The sequence below is a fragment of the Varroa jacobsoni genome, unplaced genomic scaffold, assembly GCF_002532875.2.
Source record: "Varroa jacobsoni isolate VJ856 unplaced genomic scaffold, vjacob_1.0 scaffold_290, whole genome shotgun sequence".
NCBI lineage: Eukaryota > Metazoa > Arthropoda > Arachnida > Mesostigmata > Varroidae > Varroa > Varroa jacobsoni.
This window is the reverse complement of record NW_019213192.1, coordinates 278,000-297,470: the sequence shown is the minus strand read 5'-3', so window position 1 is coordinate 297,470 and position 19,471 is coordinate 278,000. Positions and strand designations below refer to the sequence as shown.

The window sequence follows — 19,471 nt, the reverse complement described above, 5'->3', positions numbered from 1 at the left end:
ATATATATATAAGACAACATGAATCTCGACAGTAAGCAAACGAAATACGCGCAGCGAAGAGCGAGATGATGCCCACCGACAGATCAAGCGATCAACGTCAGCCCACAGCTAGCGCCATAGTAACGTGGCGTTAGACGTGCGGGCTTCCGTCGATAATTCGAGATCTCCTTTTGTGTTTCTCTTCCGCTATTACTTCTCTCTCGTTCCCAGTCATCCGGTCGCTTCAGATCCATCTGTCGCCCTCTTCTGTGTCCGAGGGATCTCAAAGCATTGATCAGTGGAAGAGTCAAACGTCCATGCTAAAGCATAGAGTCGTGCAACGCTCCATAAGAACATATCGCCCGTTCATAACCGACCTGCATAGGCTGTTCGCCCGTGTGTATCAATGGCTATCCTCCCATTCGCCCCATGCTTCTAAATCGTCACCGCGACTCGATTGCTTCACCACGGCCAGAGAAGCAGTTAGTCTCCACCAGTTATAAAGTCATCCGCCTCCGCGGCAGCCGTAGTCCAGATGAAACACGCCATAAATATTCGTCTGTTCTATTCTCCTCCACCCCTTCCACCCTACGCCGCTGCCAGTGGTGCTTCTGTCGCCAATCCGCCTAGATCACCGAACAGCTAGAAGGTCTCCTGATGGGCAGCGATACATCAATGACGCCCATCACACTCGTAGCCACTGAGAGTCACTGCCGCTGGCATCTCTCAGAGCGTCATAACGCTCAGAGCAGTGATAGCTTTAGCGATCATCCAAACACATACAGATACTCACACAAACACGCATGGAGGACACACAATCAGCTCATAAGTTAGTAGCTTTTAGTAGGCGCGACTAGGCCATAGACTACTGCGGCCAGCGTCAGGACAAGGCTCAGCTCAAATGAAACGGAGCAGCGATGCGGGTGAACAAAGTAAGCAAATAAGCGCGTAACAGCCGCGTCAACCCAACGGCAGATATTATGTCAAACACAACGAATACTATCATTCTAGCGTCAACACGGGTCAGTTTTGCGTTAGGTCGAGCTCGATCTCTCGTGCACTGTATTCATAACATAATCACAAATGGTTCTAAGCGCGAACAAAATATATCTTTTTAGGCTGCATCCTTCTCCCCTTCTTTCGAATTAATTCCTGTTTATTTATACATGGATGCGTATAAAGCTGAATAGATATTTCAATTCAAATCAAACTGAGCGATAGACTATAACGAAAACGCCCTTCCTTCTTTTCTTTGTAGCCGCTATCCGTCTGTGTTCGAGCGCGATGTTAGTGTTTCATGATGTTAATAATGATGTTCATTTTAGCTTGTCTCTTTTTTTCTTGTGTGACTTTGTCGTGTGTCTAACCGCTCGGTTCGCGGCGCATACGTACGCGAGTCGTCGTCGTCGTCGTCGCCGCCGCCGCCGCCGCCGCCGCCGTCGTCACCGTCGATGCACGTCGGTTTTTACGCACAGCCCTTTCCCAATTTGGTTTTGACTGGCAAGACTGACTTCTCGTACGGTACTATTTCTGCTAGTGCAGCTGCAGTAACAGCGTTCGGACGATCGACTGGGCTATGTGGCTGGCGGTGCATCCTTGACAGATAGTAAATCCTGAACCGCGGGCGGTATTTGGCACCCAGCAACGACTAGGAGCTTTTTATGAAGTGGTGGACGACCGCTTGCCTCTGTCATTGACTATTGACAGCAAACGAAAAGAGAGAGCCAGCAAAATCCACCGGCAGCAACATCATACCGAACGCGGTCAAGAATCGAATAATGAAGTCGTTATTTGTCGCTGGCGTTCGTCGTCGCGGCCTTTTTGCGCTGACAATCATACACACAACAACGTACTTCTGACATATTTGTTGCGACTCCGGTAACAATGGTGCATGCGCGTATTATATAAACAAAACACATCGTAAGCACAGGATTTCCACCTATCGATCTGCCTGTTTCTATGCAAGGATCGCGTAGGTTGTACATAGTCAAGCTCGTAATTGTTACGAGGGCACTGTTACCCCTATATTTACAAGACTGATCGAATAAACTTTGCCAATGAACGTATGGAAGTTCGGTGGAACTGTTCGTTCGTTCCTTCATATAATGAGTGAAGCGGCCATTTGTCTGCTGCCTGCTGCTATCGATGATGCTGTTATAAAGTCAACATTTTTCCACCCTCATCATCACCACCATCGACATTCGGCCTTCGTCACCGCTAACAGCCAAAGAAGCAACAGCGCTAGTAGGAGCAGGACGCTGACAAAATAGCTTCTATCAGAACCACCGGACGCATATTCATTTAATAGACCGGTGCGTTCGGTCATTATTCGCTAGAAGGTGGAGCTGGTTTTCAAAGAAAAAAACCCAAACGAAGAAAGCGAGGGAACCGATGAACAACAAATAGGTCGGAGCACTTATTCTCAACAGGGAGTTACTACCGTGAGCAGGCAGGCGAGAAGACAGTGGCGACCGTTCAAAGGTAGTGACAGTCAATGAACAACACTCTCCACCTTCCTTTTGAACGCTCTCGGCCTACAGACGCAGCCATTGGCGCAACACCAGCGCAAAGCCGAGCGACAACTCACAAAAGAACGCAGCCATCTATGGGCGGCATCGCCTCACCATCGTGCCCAGCATCAGCATCATTAGGGACGACAACAGAATCGGCCGAACCGCCGACGGACAAAATCGACAAGCTAAAAGCAGCAGCAGCAGCGGTGGCCTTAAGAGTGGCAGGTCTCAAAGGAAAAGAAACGAACGGGAAGGAAAAGGGAAGGAGACGGGGGGGAGTCGATAGAGATGGCCAAATGAACAAGGCAGTCACTTCTTGTAACAGCAGTGGAAATAGCGTGGAAGGCGAAAGATGCCATCTTTCGCCTCTGCGCATCTTCCTCTTGGTATAGGGATATAGTAGGGTCAGGATGCACGAGTCAACCTATGCGGTAGAGATACACAAACGGCTCCTCCCGTTTGTTTTCGCCCGCCTACAGAAGTCAGCATTTGCTGCTGATCTGCAGTTGATGGTTCAACCGATCTTCCTCTCGCCTACCCTATCTTTATGTTCACAGTTCATAGATAGAGGGAGAGAGAGAGAGAGAGAGAGAGAGAGAGAGAGAGAGAGAGAGAGGGAAACCATTGAACAGGCTCAGAGACGTGTAATGTAGTTCGTACTTCAAACCCAACTCGGACCCTGACAACTGTAGGACACTGTGCCCGACTGGTGGACTATTGCGAAACACCACCCCATTTCCAGTCGTCGATCGTGTTCGTGTCACAGCCTGCTCCAGCGCGTAGGTGCATTCAGTATAGCCGGTCAGTATAGCTTAAGATCTAATCGAAATCTGTATTCAACAGCATATTCAGGAAACGCGTTGATTCTCTACCAGTTAACTAGCTAGCTACTACCCAAATAGGTCGGCAGGTAGGAAGGTAGATGCATAGTCTACTCGGATTCGGGTGGAAACAGAAATAAGCAAACAATAGTAAAGCGAAACCATTATCGCTATTAATTGCCCGTCCGTTGTGTTCGCTACGGCTACCGCCATTGTCGCCGCTAAGCGAACGATGAGTATGATTTCTTTTTTTTTCTTGCTATTGCTGCGTAAATGACACGCGGAGCCGCGCCTCGCGTTGTTCTATGGAGAAGAGGCGAATTCGAAAGGTAGAAGGCATCATAATAACAGCTTGTAGTTAAATATAGCAGGACTACTTTGTAGTATAGCTAACGCTGTCTGTGTCCTTCTGACATCGATTCCGACGATGACGACGTTCCACTTTGCTAGAAGCATAGTCAATAGAGCATTACAAGAGATATACTTAGTAGTTAGTATAGAACTTTTGTTTGGCTACCGCATTCTATAGCTAGGAAACGTCCGATCCTTTGAAATCTTAGCTTTGTCCTCTACTACGAATTACTACAGGTTCCCGCTATAGCCTCATAGAATTTTGTGAAATTTCGTAAATCAATCAATCTTCCCTTTGTAACGTACTAGATTGGCCTATAGCTTTTCCCATTTGGCGCCGTACTCCTGTATAGGCATTAATTTGTTACAACAAAACACATGCACGCGTACATATAATGTCCCAGGGAAGGCTTTAGCTTCGCGGTGTAGTCGATATCGCTGCTCAATCAGATCTACACAATTATATTGCAAGAAAACAATCATAAGTTAAATATAGGGAGTGTACAGGGAAGCAATGGAGTCGATCCACATTTACATTGATCTCATGACTGGTCAACTTCTTTCCTAAAAAATCTACCTCTTTGTGCGTTTCAATTTTGTTTGATTTTGGTTTGATCGTTTGGTTCTAATATATGGCTCAAGAAGACAACTTTAAAAGACGATCAACGCAGTGAACGTCGTTGCTGTTGCTGCTGCTGCTGAAACTTGCAAGTATGGCGTGGTGACAGTGAAGCAGCCAGCGAGTGTGTGAGGAAAATGTCGACGCAGTAGAAAACTTAGTGATGAATGATCGACGTGTGACTGCTCAAGAAATCTCTTAGGTTGTGGGCATCACCGAAGCAATGGAGAGGTAGCTAGAGAAGGGCACAACACACATTGGAGAAAGGTTGACAGAACTTTGCGTCCCTATTAGGCACCTGAGTAGCTAAAGTGACCGTTGTGCTCATCCGCTTCATTTCTCCACCGCCAAGGCCCGAGTAACTATTAGGACCACTATCAGATGTCTTGCATCAGTACGCTATACGTAACTCAGCGCCGATGATAATGCTTAAATAAGCTAGATAATAATAATTTTTACGTATCCTGTTCATGTGTATAGGACTATTACTCTTTGGTGAAAGGAGATGAATAAGGTTCCTAAAGGCGTTCATAATTATTTGCTTATTAATACAGTGAAGCTGAATCGAAGGAATCAGAAAGACAGGGACCGATGTTAACCGCATTCATTGACGGTCCAACAGACCAGCGGATTAACGAAGCATGGTAAGCTAAATGTAGTTAGGTGAAAACGGTGGCGATATACAGGAGCAGCAATAGCGATATTAGTCTTACGTCACGGACGTCGACGCAAAAACATAAACATAGACAGATACATATTCACGCACTTGAGAAAGTGTAGTGATCGTCTCGTTTACATCACAAGCATTACTGTACCCACTCGCTCAATTTTGTTACCGCTGCTACTGTTGCCCTTGGCCTGGCTGCCCCATCATCCAACGGAAAAGTTAGATGTATACCAAACATTGCCATTATGAGCAGCGGCTTCACAGCCACAACTACGTCAAACGGCGATACAGCGAACCGCCACCATGGACTGCTACAAGACTATGGTTCTACTGCTGCTACGTGGCAAACACATCAGAGCAGCATCGACGGCGGCGTCCTATTGGTAACAGCACTTCTAACGGCCGGCCGACTCAATCGGAAAGTCAGCCAAGCCTTGCCTTCGGCTGACTATACGATGTCGACTCAATGGTCACACAAATCAATCAGCTCAGATCCTAACAATTTGAGCATGGCGGCCTTCATACTAAATCATACAGGCATCATCTCCATTCGAGTATGTGACACTGGAAGTATTTCCGCAATCGCAACGGAAATAAGAAAGCCAGCCATACAAGTAGCGTAGAGAATAGACTGGGCGCTGAACTGATGCAAACGACAATTCGCTCGACGAAAAAAAGCAACCTCTGGAAAAGACGCTCCTCCGAAGCGATTGAGTGACTCTTCATTTTGACGACGAAGTTTCTGGTTGAATTGGCAACATCTAGAAGAATGGATTGCAGTATGGCTCGTTTGATAAAGATGCGGATTGAATGTCGTTGCCATTGCTGTTAAATACCAATGCTATTCTATGGAGCACTGAACATCATTGCGTCTTCAGCCTGAAGGAAGCGGCATGGATAACAGTGCGACAGCGCCACTATCACGATAGATGGTGATAGGGTAGACCACAGAAGACGCCAAACAGATAGGGTTTGTTATATTAAACACACACACATACGTTCGCAGAAGGAGCATAAACACTATGGATGGTTAAGCGAGGCAGCCGTGAGAACCCTTAAGTTTTTCCTAACGACAAGATAGATCGTCAAGCAAAAGGAACAATTCGTTTCATAGGACTCTACAAATGAAATCACACAAGCCACGGCCGCCGGTTACGGGGCCGTTATACAAATTGCATAGATTATATCCTCTGCGAATACGCAGAGTTACGGGTCACCGCGAGTCAGTGCATTTTGTAGGAACTTATATGGATGTTCGGTAAGTTCGAGCTGTAGCAGAGTGCAAATCAAGTTATTTTCATCTGATCATTAGCTAAAAAAGCCGTCCATCTGGTACTCACATAAATAGCTTTCTGGATACTAAAAATAGTATTGCATGGAGCTAGTAATTACACCAGTCAAGCATCTCCTGCAGCTTACAAGACTAACTTACTACGAAGAGTGTTTTCATACGATTTTCAAGTTTGTCACTAGTCGGAAACAGATCGTGCTATTCCCTAATTATATATATATATATATATATATATATATATGAAAACACTTGCCAGAAGGCACCTGTCAAGGTTTTTCCTATCATAAATTTTACACAATCCACTAAATCCGTCTAAGTCAGAAAGTATAAATTGTTTCCTTTATGTTGATATGTTTACGCGAGCATGGACACTCCTGCAGCAATGACGCTATCCACATATGTTAGCGTCTGACTGTGCTTGGCTGCGTTTATCTTCCATACAACGAGGCCGATGCTAAGCAGGGTCACAACCCTTATGTGGCGTTCGACGGATTTTGACCCATTAAAGCTCGCTTCCGCTTATTTGCATTATCTTGTTCGAAATTCGTTTTTCGTTACTACTAGTTCGTTGTAAATTTCGCTTTTTCCTAATCGCCTTATCGCGAAACAGAGGAAGGACATGAGGCTCACTCACCCTGCTTTCTCATTCTCTGCCTGCCATCGTTGTGGTTGTATGCAACTCTCAACGAAACCTCTGAAGTACGACCACAATTAGCGCAAGTTGACGAGTAGTGAGCTAACTAAAGATATAAGTGAGCCCGTTTTTTAAAAATCTGCTACAATGCTGTATCTATCTGCCAATGAGCTAATAATTGGCCGAGCTCAGTATTAATTAGAAGTACATTAACAAGTACATTTAATAATAGTTCTTCTTGTATGAATGAAATAGCGAAATGCTACATAGCCGTAAGTTCAGTATATATATCTTCTAGTATGTGATTCGTCCAGACAGAGCGCTCTGTTTCTCAATTAGACAATCAGTCACAGTGAGAGCACATCAAATCGAAATGGATAGCCAAAGAGTTCTATCCTATCGAGTTAATATCGCTGAGCAACGACGACTGGTTTTTCAACAGTCTATTTCGAGATAAATCGGACGGTATAAGTTCCCGTTAGAAGCCAAGAGGTTCATTTCTGTCACACGGCCAGCGGGAGTCAAGATGGAGTACCTCTCATAAACTGCATGTCTTTCCTATAATGTTAACATATCGGCACGAAGAACCTAACGTGGTCCGTTTTTCCGACAGCCCGATGAGGTTTGTAGGCTTGATCTGGAGAACCGGTGCCTTCCACAACTTTTGCACCTAACCAAACGTCTCTCTCGCCCTCGTAAACGCTGGCGTCTCGCAATAACCAGGACGGTCACAATGAAACTACGGTTGTTCTGGAGCATGCGGTGTTTCTTCTGGCCACCAAAGAAAGCGTAGTCTCATTTAGCTAGCGTAGGGTAATTCAAGTGAACTCATTAGGGACGGACACTACGAGGGCGAAGCTAGCATGCAAACTTCAACCGTGCCAGAAGTATGGATGCGAAGTGCTAGGCACGAAAGAGTTAGAAACTTCGGCGAGCATTTTGACTTTCTTCGCCAGGAAGAGAGAAAATAAACAGGACAAAGAGGACGAGAGTGAGAGAGTTTAAGTGATAGAATCGTGTTGACCAAAGTGCGTTTTTTTTGCGCAGGAGTGAGCAGAAATGCCAGTTAGCGCAATAATAGCCACACACAAAAGCACGCAGGCCTCGTTAGTTTGATGGGAACAAACCTACATAACAGCATCAGCCCTCAACCCTTCCGAAAGTACAGCACCCGATGAGTTGATTAAGTGGCATCGCGATGCTTGCCCATTAACCTTCTTCGACAGAAACAGACAGGTAGAACTATTTGCCGTCTTTAATCTCTGCATTTCTCTAGATACTCTATCATGTACATTTGCTGCTATTTGTGCAATCATTTGCGAACACGTCTTTTTTGCTTCCTGTTTGAGGGTCTATTCTTCAGAAAATATAAATCTGTGCGACATTGCATATGTATCTATATATCCACACGCACGAACGTACGCACGAACTATACCGTTGTAAGGCGCGCGGCCTCACAAAGGTTAGAGACCGTAGCGGTGGAAGTAGTGGAAACCGCTGCACCAGTAACATTACAAGCAGTGGATAGATAGGTAGGTAAGTAGCGAAAAGTAACAGCAGCGGCAATCGAGAGCCATTCGTCAAAAGTCTCCCCCCTTCTCCCTGCCCGGCAGTAGTTAGCATTCTCACAAAGCCGTGAGACCACGGCAGGCTCCGTTCATATGAGCAGCCATATGGGCTTGTTCGTTTCTCTGACTCTAACTGGCTTTCACTAGCGCTTACAACTGATGAATCGTGTCCCCTGCCGGCTGCCCGGTCATCGCTTAGACAGGGACATATTGTTAGCTTTGATAAAGCATTCTGCCAAAAATTGGCCAAAATGTGGCCGCCATCGAAGTCGAATGCCATAGCAGCATATGATTACCACAGCTACTGCGTACGCTGGAACGTAGATACTGAACTAGTGTAACATAGACAAAAACAACAAAACACGATACGCTAGCGCCAGCCGGACGGTAAAGACGACGACATTACTGTGATTTTGGTTCAATAGTCGGTGCACTGATTGGCCAGCGACTCTGATCACGGCCAGAGCCTAAGTGGGACAAGCGTTCACCCGTAAGTAAGCGTCGCTGGAATTCCGTTAGGGCCATATATTACCATTTACAATAGAATGATGGGAATGTATTTTGAAACGCATTTATACATGATACAAAGGCGAAAGCCGTTAAGAATAATAATCTATTAATTCTTCGTATATGAAGGTTGAACAAATGCACACGAAGCAGCAAAATATCAATGATGAAGATCAATTAAGCTCTGCATGAAACGTCTACTGCCCCACACGCGTTTGCATAAATGTGACATTGTCAAACCACTTCAACTAATCGATGAGATCATTAAATAGTTCATGAACAGTCCAACGGTGTGGTATAGATTTATTGGACGCCAGGACGCTGCTACATGACGATTAAAAGAGGGGGATCCTTTTCGCTCACCTCCATAAAAACAGACAGACAAAAATTTGGGGGAGAGACAAATAGCAAGAAACTACAAAATTGAAGTGGCTGACTAGGAGAGGGACAAGGGAGAGATATATATTAGATCGCTCGAACCCCAGGCTGCTAGTAGGTAGGTTGTCTAAGCTAGTGGCGAGCTGGCCAGCTAGCGATTTCCAAAAGGGGAACTAAGGGCAATTTCTCAATGCATTTGTTATTTAAGGCTCTGTAGCAACGGAAGCGACGGGGATTTGAGAGTTGACTTCAGTTGGCTTGAATTGAATTGAACTCGATCTCTGTTTAGATCGTTGTTGGTCGCTGACGCCGTCACCGTGGCTGTGGTGGCGCTTGTCAATAGTGACGTGGCATGCCGTATCGAGTGTTGCCAACGCACACAAGTGCTGGTGATAACAAATAAACCCGGGGCATTCGAACAACCCGACGGCAGCAACAGCGACCGCTGGGGGTAACCATCGGGCGTCAGCTATCCTGAACATGTAACGTCGAAGGCATGCTCCACGTGAAGGGGGACAAATGTATATTGATATGTAGAAGCGTATTTATATGATCGGTAGTACAGATACCACTGAAACAAAAAACAGTTTAGCCAAACTTGCTCGATTAGGTGCGCGGTACTGCACGCCTTTTCTACGCCATTGTATAAATCAATAGTTTGAGGTGTTAGGGAGGTGAGTGGAGTGGTCTTTTAGGTATGCGTCGCGGCATTGCTTCAATCGGAAGAATGCTCAGGACACAGGACAACAATAGCAGCAGCAATGGAGAGGGAGCGAGGGTGGATAGCAGTAGCAACAGTAACAACCACGACGATGACAAAGACGGGGGGAAGTGTAAGGGAATGGACGTGTTTTGGGGGTAAAGTTGAGCAGCAGCGGCGGCATCGGTAGAAACAGTCGCCAGTGCCAATCGATCGATCCATCGACGATGACAAAGGCGATGCTAGACCGATCTTCCGCTTGCTGCTTTCCCGTCATATCTATTACAGTAGCAGTTGTCGCTTTCCCTATTTTTGATGACTGCTACAACAATACATGATACTGTTACATCATTTACAGACGTCCACTTTCCAATATTAGATTTTATAAACAGAAATCGCTCTATTTCCGTTTCCACTTCAGGCCACTTATGAGTGTGGACAAGATCCTGTTGTTTTAGTCCTCCACTAAGATATGTCGCAGCTGCCGACGATTAGGCTAAAAATATTATGCGGTGGCCTGTTTGCCTTAACGCCTCGACAGCCTTTGGCGCTACTATCGTTATTCTTACTTCCTGGACTTTTTCTAGATCTGCCGCTATTGTTGCTGTTGTTGCTGCTGCTGCTGCTGCTGTTGTTGTTGCTAGATAGCCATCACGGATCGGCTTGTCCGCCTGTTTCCCATACAGCCAGCCGCTTGCCCGCCTGTAGTTAGACTTACTTGCTTGGTAAAGCAGCTAAACAGTGAGATAGGGCCGATAGGGCAGGTTGATCGGGTGTCTGTTGAGCGAACGCACGTATTGATACGCCTGGCAACCTACATTGGACCCTATTCGGTCGAGGGATGGATAGGCATAGTGGATATCCGTCCGTCAGTTAAGACAGGCGGACGAACGAGCAGTCGTTGTAGTCATGGTGATGCTGCTGCTGCTGTTGGGTTTGCTGCTGGCAATGGTAGTAGTGCCCGCGAGGAGCGCTGAATGGAGAGTCAATATCACAATTGATCACCGATCGCCGTCACAGATCACCCTGATTGATTACTCTCCATTCTAACGATGACGACGAAACCAACAGAGACTATGCCACTAGGGGTACGAGTACCGAAGAGAATGAGCGGCGGTGTCGGCTGCGTTGAGAGGATTGGTGCGCGAAAAGCAGAGAGAAACCAAACATGACGATCATGAACTTCACTCAGAATGACGTGTGGTAAAAGACGAAGGACCCAAAACTTACCCAGCTTTCAGAAGGCCTACTTCGTTTTTCAATCACGGCTTTTTTAAACGCTTGACAGAAACGTATGCCCCTGTCTCAATTGAAGAGACCCCTCAGATACCCAGTGATGAGAAAATCCATGCGCGCAGGTTTTCTCCAGTGTTGCCTTCTGTTTTCATCGGCCGCAGCCGCCGTCCCTCGTCTTCACCCTAGCCAGCGTATTTCGTCAGTGTAAAAGCCTTTGCTCACAGCAAAGGCTGCGAATCTGACTGGCCTTTCAACACCGTTATCTCCTCTAGCAAGGCAGCCTGTAGGATCCGGCTGGAAAACATTAACGAAGGAAAAGCAACCGGATTTTGGATAACAGAGACCAGTGGCCAAAAGACGAAAGAGACAAGTGGAAAGGCTTGGGGAAAGATGTGTGATGGGTGTACCCGTTTAACGGATCGCAAGAAGGGAAAAGAGCGGGCGAGAGGCAAACCCCGCTGTGGGGAAACGGTTTGACGTCGAATTTTCCCACCGAATAAGCTTCGAAGATACATACAATTCCGTTTCAGTCCTTTGATGTCCCAGGACTCCCATTCGCAGGACACAGAAAGGGTCAACACATGTAAATTGTGCCCTAATAGTTAGGAAGTCATTCTCGAGTCTTTAAATCACGGGGTCACTCCGATTTTAGTATATCACTTAACAAACACCACACTCTTGCCTGCCTACACTCTGAGCGACTGTGCATTTTTAGAGAAGCTTAGGTGTAAAAATTTTCCATTTTCGAGAAAGAGGGGTTTTTCGATATAAAAATCTGGAGACGATTTCAGAAGTCTATTAATCAAAAGGTAGACACTTCGCAAATATATGGCGTTCAATTGTCTACCGAAAATTAACAACGGGTGTGAGATATATATATATATATATGTACTTTTGATTCATAAAAGCTTATGCCGCTTGCTATGACTTGATAAAGGAAATGCAGGCTGCTGTCACGAAGATGTTTGTAACCATTTGTGCCGCTCGCAGTCATGGCGGCCGGCCATTCGTTTTTAGAACAGCCATTCTGCCCTTATCCGACGACGTTATTATGCTTCTCGATAATGTAATCGTGACAATAACGGCACTCACTGCTCAACGGCGAATCGGTACCGAATCGTCGGCAATGTTGCGGTATTGGCCGCAGAGAGTGACCAGCATATAGGCTTGATATTTGCGTCGGATGAGAAGTGCCAGAGTGAGTGAGTCGTGCTCATGATGTAGCCTCTGCTCTGATACTGAGATGACGCTTGATACGGTAGTGCCTAGGCGGCAGCAGCGACCAGATCGGAGGCAGTAAAAGTAGTAGTTGTAGTAGGAGGAGGTACGAAATAGGCAGATCCTAGTAGGAGAGCGAGAGAGTGATCGGGGGAGAAACAAAAATAGAAAGAGATACGGACGAGGAGGAGGGGGAGAAGAGCGACGACGAGGAATGGACCCGGCGGCGGCAGCAGCTGCAGTAGCAGCGACTGGGTCTGAGTGAGTGGTGAGCGGCTGGAAGGAGGATTCATCACTGCCACGAGATGACTGATGGACACCGATGGCCTGCCGATGGCGAAGCGCGCGCGAGTGAGAGAACCGGAATGAGCATGGGGGAGAGAGAGAGAGAGAGAACGAAGCAAAAGACTACTCGATGGCAAACGGCCTCGGAGCATGGCTTGTAGTCGGTCGAGAAACCTGCCTGGTGGCAGCAACAGCAGGCGGTAGCCAGCCAGCCGGGCTGCTGATGTTGGTGCCGTCAGATATACACAAACTGTAGGGATAGCAAACTCTATATAACAGTGGTAGAACGGCCACACATAGTCACCCGCCCATCAAGAGAAGAAATAGAACACAGAGACCGCAGCAGCGGCATCTCGCAACAGTGAGAGTACCACACCACATGCCACATGCTTGTTGTACATGGTTACCGTACACTCACGCACACACATAGATACAGAGTATACACTGAACAGGGATGAAACGAATGAGAGAGGCAGATGGAGGAAGCAGGGCGATAGTGAAAAAGAGGATGAGAAAAACCCAGCGAACGAAAGACCATCGCGCGGCAATGGTATAGTAGATGGCCATCGTCTCATGTCGATGCCGGTGAAGGGATTCATTCGTTCCGTCTGTGGCTGTCTGTCTGTTTGTTTGTCTGTGTATAAGGCCGCGTGTGTGAATGGTGTACTGCTGCTCGGCCGATATGGCACGACGACATCTCAGCAACCCATCGGCTGTACCACATGCACGAGCGCTAGCCGGACAACAACAGCAGCTAAAACCGCAACTGAAGCCACAAAAGATACGCTTATAACACATACAGGCTGTGACAACTGGTGGTCGGTTTTTCCTTCTCTATAAGAACGAACGAGGTAAGTGCGACAACCCAGATCGGCGGACTGATACCGCCGAACCTGCAGGGGTACCGGCATCACTGTACTCACAAGTATGTATGTATGTATGATGCACACATTCAACGCTTTAGCAGCAGTAGATGCAATGCTCGTGAATAAGTGTCAAACCTATCGACTGAATTTACACCTACGAAAAAAAAAATGCCATTACCTGTATGTATTCTGTAGGAATCTGTAGAGCGTACGTTGTCTAAACAATATGTGTGACTTCATTTCGATAAATACGCTTGCCGAATACCATACTTTAAATTAGCTTCGTTATAGAACTAATTTATATTTCCTATAAACATAATGGTAATACTGTATAATTTTGTATTTTGGTATCCTGTCGAAAAAATGTCTAAATATCGCATATGCGTATCAGACGACGGAATCACAAAACGAGCTCTAAGAGAGGAAAGGGTTGATCTGCAGTACGCTTTCATCATCATTAGGTTAAAGGTAAGAGCTAACCATCACCATCAGGGAGGGCTCTTGTATCACCTTACAACGCGTCACTATTGGCACCGCTGTCGGACAGAGAAAGTCCTTGCCCCCATAGCTTTGCTGCTGCCTAACATTATTCATCGTAAAATGCAGAAACAGCACAGAGCGGCCTTTTTCGGACCCTTTAGCTTTTTTCACCGTGGTCGTCCTTAGGTGCCATTCGCGACGACATCGTCTACATTGTCGCATCAAAGTACATCACCGTACATGAATACGAGATAAAGCTAGTAGAAAGAAGCGAGCTGCAGAGAAGCTAGAACCAGTAACTACTACAGCATACTAGGTTTTATTCGTAAAAAGTAGCTGCCGGCAGTACTCAAGCTTCGCCAGTTTCCGCTTCAACCACTTCAGTAGCTACCACCGCAGCAAATTCGAACGTCGCCTGAGTCGGCGGTTCCATTCCTAAGCCATTCTGAACAACGACTCAGTGCCAAGATCGCGACGGCCGTGTACGGTGGATGGAACCATCGCCGCTGTTGCAAGTCGGATATAAACGGTTTAAACGGGTCCGGGAGGCTAGGCCATTTCCCGGACCGCTGTTTCCTTGTGGGCCACGGGGGCCACCATCTTTCTGGCAGGAAAGGGACGAAAATGGAGCGACGGGCTTTTAACGACGAGAGCGACCGATGACGACGCCAACGGAGAAAGCGGGGCAGCTTTCGATTCTCGACCGCCGAGCGGTACTGCTGTTGGTGCAACCGCGCGCTTGCTTCGCACTCCCTCTCCCCCGTTCTCTCTTTAAGCTCCCTTTTTCGTCCGCTATGAGAGAAGAGAACAGGGAAGAGAAGATCAGCCGAAGCTGTAGGAATACATCAACGTCAAATTGGCTCCAATGAATGATTGATGGATGGCCCTGCTACTGCTTGGCTGGGCTTGAGTTAGGCGGCTGGGCGACTGAGCGACATAGTGGCATGGCACAGACAGAGGCTGCTTGCAGCAGCAGCCAGACCGTCAGGCACCCAGGCGAACAGATATAACTGTTATAACTCGTAGAAGCTAAGGCAAAAAAGAGCTGCTTACGCTGGAGTGATGGCACCGCTGCCGCAGGCCCATGCACACGCCGCGCATAGATCGGCATAGTTCGCCAGCACACAGCAGCAGTAACGAACGAGCCAATGAACGATGAAGGTACACGGCCATAACCACCGGCGTTGCCGCCACAACGAAGACTCGAAGTGGGCACGACGACTGCCAGTGCGGTCGCAGCGGCCGCGCTCTGTTCGAGGAGCAGCAGCAGGGGAAAACTCATCGTTGTGACGCGCTGAGCCAGCCGAGCTACTGGCAACTCGGCAGGCCAACGCTAGCGGTGGCAGACAGATGGTTCCTGTGCCTGTACCCTAGTGGTGCCAGTACACGTAGCTAGAAAGATGGTCGAACTAAACGGTACCCAAAGGAAGAGACACCCTCGACGGGACAGTCACATAGACGAACTCCACGACATAAATTCGGCCACATACTCTAAGCGGTCATATACATATCTAGACTACGCAGACATTTGCCAATACTAGCGCACGATAAATATAACATGAGTCGGCAAACAAACCACCCAAAAAGAGTTAAATACTGTGCTACCCCGTTGTGTACATTTACTTGTGGATATGTATGTGTTAGAGGACGACATTACGCAGTGAAAACAAAAGAGAACAAAGTTTCATAGCGTGCGCTCTCCTTACTTTTTTTGAATACCATTAGTTTTAAAAAGTTTCAAAGGAACAAAAATTCTGGGTGCCGTCAGGGGCGATATGATTGGGTTGGAAGTATCTAGCCATCCACTTTTTATTCGGCCACTATATCAAAGGCGACTTGTGTGCTGAAATGAAAAAAATACATGGATTTTTTGTAACGTTTACGAAGTTCAGTGAATATAGAAATCTTGCACAATCAGAATAGAATTTGTGATGGGCGACCCACACGCTGACGTGAACCACATATATGGGCCTATGTCGCAATAGGAATACCAGGATCTAATTATGATAATTTGAATTGTCAATGACGAGGATCTGAGACACTAAGCCCCATTTAGGTACTAGAGTTTCAATTGATAGATGCTATTTGTCACAGTTCTTAAAAACATGTACTTTGAACATTAACGCATCGATCAAATCAAAAATATGCTTTTATAGTATATATATTACACTACCAACCCATTATGAATGTCATCCTCCTATGTCGCTTGACCCACAAAATGGGTTATCGAGGTTTGCGGAGACCCACAAATCACGTGCGATCATTACTATTAGCAAAAGTAAAACATTTTCGAATGTTATTTTTTTTATGGCGAAACTAGTCCACTTAGGGCATTGTGCGGTCTAATTTCGATTTCTGCCTCTGATGTCTTTGGAGTGTCCATCTAATCTCAATTAACGGTTGTTGTTGCTGTTGTTGTTGTCACCAATGCCTCGATACGGGAAGAATATATTTGCTATTGCATACGTCGCACTATAATTATATTTACGCAAATAACGGGCACGGCAAGAAAGAACGTTCTGATAGGTGTTTTCGTCTATCGTATCATTTCTACGCTATCCTTACGCTTAGTCGAACTTACATTTGTTTCTCTTAGGTGAAACTTCGGCTCCGTCAACGAAAAGAGGCTGTCCATGTTGATGATGTCCTCCTACGGGGGGTTGATTGTGTCCACCCGCTGCACCCCCGACTCCGCCGGCGTGGTGCAGTTGCTGATCCTCAACGCTTTCTTCGGCGTCGGCGGGTTTTCCCGCTGTCTCATGCTCAAGACCGGCGTGCGTACTCTGTACGGAGTCATTGGTATTAGTATTATTGTTGTTGGCGCTAGTATTGTTATTGTTTCTCGCCGCACACTGCTGCTGTTCGTCTTCTTCGCCGTCGACGACAAGTCGACAGGAGCGCGGCGGCCTCTTGCGTGGCCTGCGGCGTGTTGTCGGCACAATTGGATTTTGTTCGGCCGGCAGCAGCCCCTGAAGTTGCACGACCATCTTTGGTTGTTGCTGCGGTGATGGTGATTGCGACCGAGGCCGAGATTGACTCTGACTCTGCAGAGCTTCCAGATTCTGTTGACTTCGATTTTGGATTTTGTGCTCTTCGTTTTCTAACTGTTGCTGCCGCTGCTGCGGTAGCGGCTCTTTAACGGTTGCAGCGGCCGCCGTAGACTTAGTAACGGTAGACAATTCTTCAGCAGAAGAGACCCAAAGAGAAACAGTTGCGTTTTTCGAGGTCGGCAAATTGCTAATCGATGGTTGTTGTAGTGCTGGTGATGTTGATGCTGTCGGAATCGACTCCTTTTGCGTTGTTTCTTTAATGCTGCTGCTAATATCGCTGACGCTATTATCGTTGTCCGACGTCTCGGCGTCGGCGCTCACTTCGGCCTCGGCGTCGACGTCGGCACAAGAGACAGACGGCAGGCGGGGGCGGCCGGACAACGGCTGGGGGGGGTCACTTGGCTCGGGCAGGGTGTCGCCGTCTGGGGACGCCGTCGCCTCAAGGGGCGAAGGCGCGCAAGCATCAGCCACAACCCGTTCCGAGCAGACCAACAGCTCGTCGCGCGGCGCGGCCAGCGCTCGCGCACAGGCTCCCAAAAACGTGCCGGAAAAAGCAGGTGGCGGAAACCTGCTACCTCCGTTGAACCTAGGCACTGTCTCACTAAACAGGGCCCAGGCCAAGAATGCCGACGGGAAAGTCACTCAGTCAGTCACTCAACCAGACAGCAAATGAGGAGACAAAGTAGAATAAATTCAGGCCCGTCAACTCTTGTAGATGATTCCCGCCTCTGACACTCGGAGTAGCGGTACATTGAATTCAGCGATGGTTGCCAGTAGCACGACGAAACGACGAATTATTGAGCAACGCCAACAATTCGAAATGATAAGTAGCAGTCGTAGACAATAGTTAATAATAATAATAATCGAACGAAGTACGACAAAGCTGGTAATAAACGACCACCACACGCACTCACGCACTGGCAGAGGTAGATAATAATCGAATAGAGAATCGACACACACACATACACCCAGTAATTCACAAACCCAGGCTGTTGGTAACGCTGCTAATATGTTGAATCTTCTTTTGGTCGGAACACAACTTCCCTCTACTGTATTGCTGCGGCACAAGCTTATCGTTGTGCCCCCACTCCTTCTAAATAACTATTTACGTTTCCTTCCTGTCGACGTAGTTGAAGGTCGGCTAAACTTTCCAGTCGATGAGCAAACAAGTAGTTAAGTACAGAGTCGCAGTTGGTGATGAATCAGTTGTTGTATAATCCAGAGGGCACGAGTTCTCACAAGTTCACTTTTCCTTTCGTGGTGATGCAATTCACACGATGCGGCGATATTCGAATTATCTACTATTTCTTTATTTAATTACGAATAGCAGTACCGTGATATTGCATGATCGCCGTAAGACAGGCTGTACCGTTAGTGTAGCAATGCAAGGTTACAATTTAATAATACTTTGTTATTATTTTATGGGTACGATCCAATTGCAGAAGTCTTATAGGTAGTAGCCAGTGGTCGTAATAGCACTTAACCCGCGCAATCGCAGTTTGCACTTAAACAACGAGCGTGTGTTATATGCGACACGCGTATTGCTGGTTCGATTAGGGCTGCTGCAGTTCACTCCTACTGTTATGCCTTCGACTACTGCCCCGCCGTCACAATTGACAACATGGGGACAAGTCAACATGTGCGGCTACTACTCCCTCTTGGCCGCTGACTCTACTCGGCGATATGTTGTGCTCTTCTGAGCGGTCCACTCTGATCCATCCAACGTTGCTCCGGCTGTCAACAGCGCCTCTCCTCTGTCGACCCTCGCCGTGGGAGAGGGTCGTCCTGGCTGAAACAGCGGGCCGGCCCAGCTCAGTGCCATTAAGTGCTGCCTGCGCGCCGTGTTTGTTATGGCGAATAGCCCGCTAGGGTTAGCGGACAGCGATGGCCGACCCTTTCCCCCATCAAGCGGCGCTGTCATGACAGACATCCGTACCTCAAAGGCGAGAGCCTCGTGTGTATCGCTCGCTTGTGATTATATGACGGACGTTGAACGGGACGGGCGCTGAGCCAGGGGGCCGCGGCGGTGGCGCTCGCCTGTGGGTCTTTGAGAGTATGGGGAGTGGGGCGGGGGCAGCACGAACGAAGTCCGCTAAAGCAGCGGCGCAGAATCGGCGCACTGCCATTAGGCAGCTCCCTGTTCGTGCTAGGCCCTGGCGAGGTCCGCTGATTCGGCGGGCCCCGAGATGGAAGGGAGCCTGCCTGTCATGACAGAGAGCCATACATCAAAACTCTGTATCGGGTATTTCCCTAACTTTGCCCCCTTCCCAGCCTACCCGGTAGTGCCCCAACAGGCCGGGTCTCCGAT

General features: G+C 47.5%; 1 protein-coding gene across 1 annotated transcript in view; it reads right to left on the bottom strand.

Moving 5' to 3' along the window:
• The window catches only part of LOC111259068 (protein tiptop), a 31,783-nt gene extending 14,007 nt beyond the window's left edge, over positions 1–17,776 (bottom strand). Inside the window, exon 1 of the mRNA XM_022830761.2 lies at positions 16,695–17,776. Within this exon, the coding sequence (XP_022686496.1) occupies positions 16,695–17,100 (406 nt within the window). The 5' untranslated portion in view covers positions 17,101–17,776. The remainder of the gene's footprint in view (positions 1–16,694) is intronic.
• Positions 17,777–19,471: the final 1,695 nt, after the last annotated feature.